The following is an 11,246-nucleotide window of genomic DNA, read 5'->3' on the forward strand; positions in this document are numbered from 1 at the left end:
CAATTTGTGATATTGTAATAAATTTCAACTAGGTGTTAGAAGATGTGTTGTGTACATTTCCCATACGTTCAAATGACTAGGAGAGGAATACGAGAGAAGAGAAAAATAATAATAATAATAATAATTATATTTACTTAAACCATTGCTTCAAGATTATGTTCTTTGTTTGAATACGTAATTTAACAATATCTAAGAGACCACTCCTTGGTTTGACAAAGATAGTAAACAATAAATGAAAATTTGACCTTGCATGTACCCAAGAATGTGATTTATGTTTGTGTATAACTATTAGCATGCATCACTAATCAGTTACTATGGTCAAGCTATAAATAATCTGCACTTCACAGTTCACATACATGTCCCCACATTTGCTTCCAAATTCATTTCATAGACTTTTGTCATTTTATTTAAGACCTGGGAGGTTCCTTGGGGATGGTGCCCATGTATTGCTGCTGATATTTTTTTTTTAAATTTTTTTTAAATTTTTTTTTATTATTTATTGAATTTTTTTAGAAATCATATTTTTTTAGATCTTATATTTTATTTAAAATTTCTCTTTTGATTTAGTGAAATACTTATTATATATATTTTTTTCTAGTATTTTAGTTTGTGCATAGAATAAATATTTATTATATGTAACTAAAATTTATAATAAATTATATATATAAATAAATATTATGTTTGAATATATAAATTATAATTAAAATTTGTATAAACAAATATTTTTAAATATATAAATTATATTTTAAATTTATAAAAATAATTTATATTTTAACACACTATTTTTATTTATTAATAACTATTTTAAAAATATTAAAATTTAATTCATAAATAATTATGTAAATAAAAATTAAATTAGATAAAAAGTTAAAAAATTCCTAAAAATCATCTCACTGAATTAAAAATCCTTTAAAACATTTTAACGCAAGATAGAAAATTATGTTTAATATATAGAAATTGGTTGATTAAATTTTTTAAAAATTATAATTTTTGCATAGATCTTATACATATTTTATTTAAAAAAATCTCTTTTGATTTAGTTAAATACTGGAGTGAAAATAGACAAAAACGTTCCATATAAAGAATTATAGTCCAAGCCACACGATAGATCATACCTTTTAAAAAACAAGTCAAAGCTTTTATTGAAACTTATTTAGTTAAAATGGCAAGGCACCAGGCCATTTAAAAAAAAAGTTTCTTGTGTCGACTAAGCTAACCTATTTAAATAAAAAATAAATAAATAATTATCATTATAATATCAATTTTTTTATTGTGTATTAAAACCATGAATTTATTTATCCTTTAAATATTAAACATGTTAACTTATATAAAAATGAAGGTCATATATTTATTGAAATATAAGCTTCTGTCTTATTTAGAGATCACATTACAAATTATTTTTAAATAAATCATCATTGTGAATATCATATTAAACTTAAAAAATATATTTATATCATATAAATAAATTAACTTATTACAAAATAAGTTTTTAAATAAATTTATAAATTATGTTAGAATTTTATATAAATCAGGTCAGATCTTTAATAAGTCAATGACAAATAAACATGTAAAACTCACCCTATATTTTTAATCGAGGCTCAAGTCTAAGTAAAATCTTACTCGATCAGTAAAATTTATGATTTCTTACCGACAGTAAAAGAAGTATCATTGAGTGTAGGAATGAATCTTAACAATTAACATTTTTCTTTTTAAGATATATGATAGAGCCTATTTGGTAGTGAAGATCGAAGCCATATGAATTAATTTACAGTAAATTAGACCGATTTATTCCCTAAGTTATACCGATTTTCCTAAGTTTTGTGCAATTAACTAACTCTTGGGCTTCAACTTCAAGTCTTCATCTTCTCCTTGATCTTAATGATGGCCAAGAACACAAGCCTATATAAAACAATTATTCCGATCAAGATAGCAAGATCAACCCATTTGGAGTGACCCATTTCCACTTGCCATATATTTGTTAGTATTTCTCTATCACTTATGTAGGTACCTCCATCTGGATCACTAGCCAACTTCAAACCAATGAACTCATTCTTGAACAATCCTTGGAAGGCATATTTGTGGAAGGAAACATAGTACATAGGGTATTTCCAAAATGGTTTTGGAAGATCATTTGGCAAGCGAAAGAATCCACCTGTTAGAATCATGATTCCCATAATTCCACCAGAGACAGTGATGCCGGTGTTGGGATTGGGAAAGATGCTTGAAACAACCATCATGAGGCTCTCAACCCACAAGATACATGCAAGTAACACAGAAGAAAAGTATAGGCAACGTTCAAGTCCTGTGTGAAGACCAGAAAGGTAATATGTGATCACTCCAGGAATCAGTGACATAAGTACCATGTATGGAATTGGGGATAAAGTGTGGCTAATCACAAAAGCAGTGACACCGTAATGTCCATTCAATCTCTCACGTTGAAATACCTGAATCAATCACATAAAAATAGTTAGGAATATAATGATTTTAATGAGATATGCTGTCCAATGTTGAAACAGGTGCAACATTTATATAATGAAACTGGGAACCTAAGGAAAGTATGTCAACTAAGAGTGTCTGCATGGAATCAATCATTTTGATTAGCTATTTTACCTTCATTTGTTCCACAAAAGGAGGGAATCCACCAAGAAGGGTTATAAAAGTCAGAACTGAGGCAACAAAAGAGACCAGTGCCCCTCTAGCCTGAAATATATGCATACATAAAGATAATTATTCTTAATTATGAGTTATGCTTCAAATATCATACTCTTTGAGCACTTTATAATTTATCTGCTTAGTTTACCTGGATAGATGCATGACTTGAACCAACGTCAAAGAAAATAGTGCCCAGACTAATAGCTGCTACAACAAACATAGCTAGACGTAACCAATAATTGCTTACATCCCGAAACAGGTGTAACGAAGATCTTCTCATAAGAATGTAGCACTGAGTAAGAAATGCAGTTTGTGCTCTGTTCCTCCCCATGAAACCATATTCCTAAATTCATCAAAATGTTAGTCCTTCATGTTTGTATAAATAAGATGTCTTCTATTTTGAGAAATCATTGTTCTAGATATCTAGTAGACTTGAGTTCACCAAGGAAATAATGTGATACTATACTTACACTTTCACCTATTGCTGTTACTTCTTTCTGAACTTGGTTACTAATTTCAGAAGATTTATAGAAGTTCACAAGGATGTCAACTGCTTCTTCTTTGTGTACTGCTATGTGGAAGTATCCTTCATCATCCTAAAAATAATAAAGATACATCAACAATAAGTTATGCATTGAATTTTACAATGTCATTCAATCATAAACTATCATATATAGTATTTATCTTAAAAATTGTACAAATAATGATATCTGATTGGTTTTGTGGCTAACTCTAAAGCATTGAAATTTTTATGTTCTCACCTGTTTAAAATCCTTGTTTATGATCCTCAAGAAATGATCAGAAGGGTTGTGGCGAGGTGGACAAGGAAAGCCATTTGAAGCAAAGAACTACATTCAATTTAATGTAGATTTTATAAGTCGCCATTTCAAATCAACGTGTGCTTATATACAATGTTTTTAGCTATATAGCTACTAACCTCAGTTGCAGCAGAAGTAGGGCCAAAATATAATGTTTCACCTGAAGACAGAAGACAAAGATTATCAAAAAGCTCAAAAACTTCACTACTAGGCTGATGGATGGACACAACAATTGTCCTTTTGATGCCATCTCTAATCTTTAGGCTAGCAATTCTGCTCATGACATAGTAGGAAGCTGCACTGTCAAGGCCACTAGTTGGTTCATCAAGAAGGAGAAGTTTGGGGCTTGTGAGAATCTCAATGCAAATGGCTAGTCTCCTCTTTTGGCCCTCACTAAGGCCTTTAGAACCCTTCCCTTCAATCCTTGTGTCAGTGGCATCTTGTAGACCCATTTGTCTGATTGTAAACTCTGTTCTCTCTTTCTTCTCTATGTTGGACATTGACTCTGGAAATTGGAGATGAGCTGAGTAGTACACTGCTTCTCCAACTGTTAATGTTGACAACATAGCATCATCATGTGTCACATATGCCTGATTTCACATGGTAAGAGAAGGAGATTATTAAGATTTCATTTTCTTTTTGTAACAAAAATTTACAAAATATAAAATTAAGATCATTTCCTTCAAATGAATGACTGTTGGTGGCTACCAATACTGGCTATACTTTATGTTCTTTGTTTATTTTTGGCATGTGAGAATAAACTTCCTTAAGCATATTTATGAAAATAAAAAATAAAATGAAATAATTTTTTCTATACGCTAAAGTATATTAACTTTTCTAAGTTAAAAATTAGTTTTTAAAAATACTTATACAAAAGAACTTTTCCATAAAAAAATTAGTACAAGTTAATTTTAGTTTTTAAAAAAAATATTTTTTCTACTTATTCTATAAGTATTACAGAAACTCAAAAGTTTTTCAAGATTTTCTTTTTTCACTTACAGATGTTCCATACGCCAGTGTATGTCTGTGACCATTGATTAGAATTTTTCCTGTTTGCTTTGTGCTTGAACCTAGCCTTCCTGCAGAAAATTTCAAAAAGATTAAACTAAACAGTTAGTCCACATTTTTTTAATAGCCGTCTCAATATATATATCTAAATTTTAGTCCACACCATTAAACTATCAGTCCCTATATATATATATTAGAGGAGGGTTCAAACGACACTAGTGTAACTTTTACTAAGTGTTACACCACTCAATAACTTTATATTAGATGTGAATTTTGAAAATTTAACTGTTAGATTGAAAGTTCATATCTCTTAGATCGTATATATCAAATTTTATATTAATATAAGATGATTTGATACTTCATTCTCATAAAATAAAATTAACGTAATATATACATTTCAAAATATACTAAAATATGAATACTTTGATTACTTTCAAGTTGTTGTTCAATTTTAACAAAATTTGACATATATGATCTAATAGATATGAACTTTCAATCTAACGGTTGAATTTTCAAAATTCACATTTAATATAATATAAAGTTATTAAGTGGTGTAACACTTAGTAAAAGTTACACCAGTGTCGTTTGAACCCTCCTCTATATATTATTTGCTTATGATATTACTTCTTATGGTTTCAAATTATTAAAATATTGGTCATTGAGAAATCAATATTTATTTTTATATAATTAAAATTTATAATAAATAAATATTTTTAAATATAAATTATACTATAATTGAAATTAGTGATAAATACACGTTTTTAATTAAAACATAATTATATTTTGGATTTAGAATTATTACTTTAAATTATGATATAATGGGATAGTTTGATAAGCTCAAGAGAAATATTTTTTGAGTAAGAGGAAGAGTAGTGTGCAAAATGTACCGTAAAAAGAAAAAAAATGTTGAGAATGTCTAATTAAGAAGATGCAAAGAGTAAGAATTTCAAATATTTTTTTTAGTTCATTTCTAGAATATTCATCGCTGATAACAATGACTAATCTTCTCGTTACGTTAGAAGTATCTCAAAAAGTGAGATAGCTAGCCCCCAAGATTTGAATTTGATAGAAGTATATAAACTTTAATTACTTTTTAAGCTTTAAAAAGACTTTTTTTAGATTCTGTTACATAACTGATATTAACAACTTGGTACTCCTTAAAACAAGTAAATGATACCAATACAACTATTGAAATTCAATACACATAAATTTAACTTTGCTATATATTAATTTTTCTCTTACGATTAAAACTTGAATAGTTATCGAGAAATTGGGTTACTTCGTCCAATTCGTAAAACATCTAAAGTTATTGGGAATTGCTAAAAGAGACTCTCTCTTTTGGTAATGTTTTTTAATCCTGATTTTACATGTCAAATGAAGATAAATTAGTAGCAATCCAATAAAATTCCTAAAGTTTTTTTTTAATAAATTTTTTTACTAATATAACGTCCGGCGGGCCCATCTGATCTTTGGTAAGATAAATTTTGTGTAGTGATTTTTTCCACACCTTTCATTTATTTTACTTTTACTTTTACATTTATTTTAGCTTTATATTTTTTTTCTCCTCCATCTCTATTCTATTTTATTTGAATATAACAATACACTTAAACAATTTATATAATTTGTACAATATATATATTTTATATTTATCTCTCTATCATTAAAAAAATAATAAAATAATGTGAAGAAGAGATAAACACAAAAAAAAAAAAAAAACTTACATAAATTATTCTACAAAAGCATAACTTTTTCATTTTATTTTACCTTAATACCTTTTCATTATGAAAATGAGGAATAAACTTGAAAGAAATGGGAGTAAGTCATTCTATATCCATGAATTTTATAAATATTTCAACATTACGAATGTAAAGATACAACATTCCAATTCTATAAAAATAAAAATAAAAATTAAAAAAAAAAAAAGAAGAAGAAGAAAGAAGTCGAATATACATTTACCTGCTAAAGCATCAAGAAGTGTGGACTTGCCACAGCCAGAAGGACCCATTATTGCCAAGAGCTGCCCTGGCTTGGCATAACCTGTAAGACCCTTAAGAATTGGTTTCCTACCATTCCTTCCATTTGGAACTGTGACCTTCAAATCCTCCCATGTCAGGACCATGCCCTTCTCTCTTTCTTTGGACTTGATGGTGGCATCCTCCTCAATTGTTGCAACAAACTCCATGTTGGACTGCATGATCATAGGAGTAGGACTACTACTATTATCGGGGGATTCATAGTAAGTGGCATTACATTCATGAATTTGTGGATGATGAAGGAAATTCATCATCATTATCACTGTGTGACGTTTGATTATTATGTATATCAAAGAGGGTAGGCTAATGGATGGAGGGTCGGGCTTCTTTGAATTATTGTCTAAAAGCTGTGGTGTTATTATAGAGAATCAAAGCATGATTAAATTAAGTGCAAGAACGTGTGAAACAAGAGTACTCCTGCTTACAGGTGAAATTCAACATTTATTAAATAGATTTATTAAGTGCAAGAACGTGTGAAGCAAGACATATATATATGTATACATCTGAAAGAAGAAATCTATAACTAATTGCATTTGTTAAATATATTAATTGCAATTAATTTCACATATTTTAATTTCTTTTTGTCATCGGTATTTTTAGCCTATTAGATGATAGACTAATCTTACTTGTGGTATTATGATTATCATTAATCTAAAGAATTTTTATTTATGACAGAGATTAAACACAATATTTCTTATTAAATAGATTGTTTTTACCATATGTGAATACGAGTTCTAACAATTACTTTTTTAGTTTTGTTATGACTATCCTAAATATTAGGCTAGAGACAATTTTAGTATTTTTTTTCACAAAATTAGATTATTATTGGCTTAAAAAATTTTCACACACATGATGAGATCAAACACAAAATTCCTTTGTTATACATATTGTCTTCACAACTTTTAAGTACATGATAACTAATTCACTATATTAAGTTTTTCATATATTTTAATTTTAGTGTTTTCATATTTTTATTTACAATTTTTCATAGTTAGTACATCTAATTTTTCAATTATTTAAATTAAGTTCCTCATTTAAATTTCTTATCCAATATGATTTATATAAACACAAGGGGTGAAGTATCATTTCCTTTGGAAAAGCTAACGCTGAAATATCATAAATAAATAATTAAATTATATATAGAGAGAAGTAAAACTTTATTTTTATTTATCTGTCATTTTTAAAATTTAAGGTTATATTAATTATATTTTTTTTTATCAATTATATCTTCATATTTTATCTAACTTATAATTAATTTATACATTAATAATTAATATGTATTCATTAAGGAACAAATAATATGAAATAGAGTACAATAAAAAAATATTAAAATTATTATACGAAAAATAAGAAAATCTATTATGTTTTATGTATAACAATCATAAACATATATTAAAAAGAAATAATGATAATAATAATTTTTGAATACAATTATATACTTTTTCAGGTAAACTATAAGAGACACTCCATACAAGGTCATAGATATGCTGCATATATATGCAATAATACATTTTCCTCAAAAGGTCCAAGCATATTATTATGAGTTAACCTTGAAGTGTACGTTGGCTTCTTGTATTCCTAGCATGTGTACAAACTACGATGTGTGCTCTGCTTGTAACATGAGTGAAGGTAAAGGTTCCATCTTTTCACTTAAATGTAGATTATTGACAACCTTGACTTAGTTTGCCAGCCAAAATCCTATCATTTACACTTTTAAACCTCCCATTAATCATTGCCCTTTTACACATACAAAATATATATTTAAATAATTGAATTTAGATTACTCTTCTTTTTCTTAATTATTTTTATTTTTTTAATTATAATTTTCAATTTACATTTTGGTTTTATTAACCAAGTGATTTAAACTCATATAATGTTTACAATTAAGAGATTTTAATCTATTAGTTTTCTTTTATAATCCATTGAGTATTATTAGTTAATTGTTATCCGACATATATAAATTCTGATATGATATTGATGTGGAAAGTGATTTTTTTTTGGATTAATTGTAATTTTGATTTCTTATAATATTTAATTTGCAATTTTAGTTTTTTTAATTATATAATTTTACGTGTTTAATTTTTAAAATTAAGTAATTTTGAATAAAATGTTTGATAAACTGAGTATAATTATATTTCAAATATTTTATTTTAAACCATATACTAAAAATAAAACTGTTAATATTGTTTATCATAATAAAAGAAATACATGACAATAAATATCATCCGTGATAAAAAAGTAATAATAAACATATAAATTAATAAACAATTTAGTATTTTAATATATTTTTTTATATTTAAAATAAACACGTGTAGCCTAAAAATATTAAACAAGGTGTGATTAAAACTTAATAGATAATATATTGCATCAATTTGTAAACCCTCAAAAATCATTTAACAAGTGACAGGTTGCTTGAAGTACAGAACACAATCCTAGAAAAATCCAGAATAAAAAACTAACTTATTATCTGTGTGCTAGAATGTGAAGGTATAATAAATTACGAAATCTACCTCTCCAAATATAAAATCTCTAAAAATCCGGAATAAAAAAACTGAGATACTATCTGTGCTAGAATATGAACTTATAAGAAATCACGAAATCTGCCTCTCTGTATATAAAATCTCTAAAGAACCAAAGCTTGGATATATACAAAATAATATTAATTGTCTGCTGCCATGATTATTTGATAATAAGATGAATTTATATCTCCAAATATATCTCTTAAAAATCTCATTGTAGAAAAACAATATTTTTGCTTCGTACAGAAAGAATATTAATATATTATAGTATATATGTGATAAATAACTAATAATCACATCGGTGACACGATCTCATTTTTTAGTAGCCTTTAAATCCCTGTTTAGATTTCAAAATGAAAAAAGAATAAAATGAAAAGATTCTATTATATTGTAACCAAACTACCGTGGATCATGTTATATTGTAATTATTATTTGGTGTCACAAATATTAAAGATACCACTCCGCTCGTCTTCGTTTAAATACATTAAAAGAGTAAATGACGCAACTTCTAATTTTAGAAATATTTTAGTATTCTAAATTATAATCACTCTATAAGTAAATATATAAATGAGAATGGCTATTTTATATGAATATATAAGAGTGTTTAGTTTATTATAAAGTTTTGTTAACAAGAGAGCATTTCAAGAACTTTTTTTTTTTTTTTTATATAATATTTATAAGAATTTTGTTTAACAGGAAAAGGATTTTTTTTTGGTAACATAATGAATCAAAAAGACGGAAAAGAAAGCTACGAGAAAGTGGTCCATAGAGGTAGCAAAACACCACCTGAGTTAGGGACAAAGCTCCTATCAACGTTTAACTTTATTAAGGGGTGATTCGGAGCTACCCATTCAGCTCTTGTATTAGTTGGTTTTGGGCTTAACACAAACAAAATGAAAGACAAAGTTATTTCTCCATTGTCAAGTCACCAAATAATTGCAACTAGGAGGGGGTAATCTTTATGATGTAAACTTTGGTTTGCCCATGAGCCCACATTATCACATGTAAAAAGACTACGTGTATGAACACCACAAAACAGTCGTATTTCTTTAGTCTATGGTTTGTGATACCCTTTATTTCATAAGTATAATATTTAAAATTAAATAGAAAAGAGTTCATAACCATATAAATAACGTAAGTTCAGTTAGAGGATATTACATAATATGTTAATTGAAAACATAAAGTCAATATAAGTGTTTATTAAAAATAACATTAATAGAAACTAACACTAGTAGAAAATAAGTATATTACGTCACCCCTTTTACGTCGGAAATACGAAAATCCGACGTAAAAAAAATGCGGTGGCATTTTTGTAATTTTTGCGAACTTTTTTACGTCGCACCTGGTAAGGTCCGACGTAAAAAGTCCAATCTACGTCGCACCTTCCCAGGTGCGACGTAAAAAGTCCAATTTACGTCGCACCCTACCAGGTCCGACGTAAAAAAGACGCAAATTTGAATAAGAGAGCGCGAGGCACACCGCGCGCATTCACTTTTCATTTTTTTCTCTGTAAACCCTCTTCCTCTTCGTTGTGTAAATCCCTCCGCCTCCTACTCCTTCGGTCCTTCCTTCCTTATAATTTTTCTATCATTCAGTCTCCGTTCATACGACAAAAACAAGCAGTTTGCGTTCATACGACTAAATGTGTATTTTGAACTTATTATGTGTGTTTCTTTATATATTTTGAGTAGGAACAACCAGTGGCTGAAGCCAAGCCTGAGGAGAACAGAGAAGAGAAGCGATTCTGGGAAGAAAAGCGATTTCTGGGAGGAAAACGCAGAAGAAAAGCGATTTCTGGGAAGCAGAACGGGCCGTTCTGCAAGGAGAACGGCCCGTTCTCCAAGCAGTATGGGCCGTTCTCCAAACAGAATGCCCCGTTCTGCAAGGAGAACGGGCCGTTCTCCAAGCAGAACGGGCCGTTCTGCTGCATTCATTTTTCTTTTTTTTTTTTAAAAATTTTTACGATTTTTTACGTCGGACCTGGGTATGTCCGACGTAAATTTACGTCGGTTTTTGACCCCCGACGTAAATTTTACGTCTCCCGCTTCTACGTCGGACGTTTTCCTGACGTAAAAACCCCTAAATAACCGACGTAAAAAGGGTCTTTTGTACTAGTGTAATAGTTATCTTAAACATGAACATATATCAGAAATCAAATCCTAACTAAATTTTAATATTACATTTTATGAGAGCATGAATCCAAGACAAGGTCTAAG

At 28.2% G+C, this 11,246-nt stretch overlaps 1 protein-coding gene across 1 annotated transcript; it reads right to left on the reverse strand.

Moving 5' to 3' along the window:
- Nucleotides 1-1,486: 1,486 nt before the first annotated feature.
- Nucleotides 1,487-7,005, reverse strand: LOC109805263 (ABC transporter G family member 1). The gene is made up of 8 exons (XM_020367285.3): nucleotides 6,435-7,005; nucleotides 4,470-4,549; nucleotides 3,590-4,060; nucleotides 3,414-3,500; nucleotides 3,123-3,248; nucleotides 2,801-2,995; nucleotides 2,611-2,700; nucleotides 1,487-2,444 (listed from the first exon to the last, which is right to left on the reverse strand). Exons 1-8 carry the CDS (start codon nucleotides 6,766-6,768, stop codon nucleotides 1,851-1,853), a joined length of 1,977 nt encoding a protein of 658 aa, XP_020222874.1. The 5' UTR covers nucleotides 6,769-7,005; the 3' UTR covers nucleotides 1,487-1,850.
- Between the last annotated feature and the right edge of the window lie 4,241 nt (nucleotides 7,006-11,246).

Source organism: Cajanus cajan, chromosome 2 (assembly GCF_000230855.2).
Source record: "Cajanus cajan strain Asha chromosome 2, NIPB_CcT2T_4, whole genome shotgun sequence".
Classification (NCBI taxonomy): domain Eukaryota; kingdom Viridiplantae; phylum Streptophyta; class Magnoliopsida; order Fabales; family Fabaceae; genus Cajanus; species Cajanus cajan.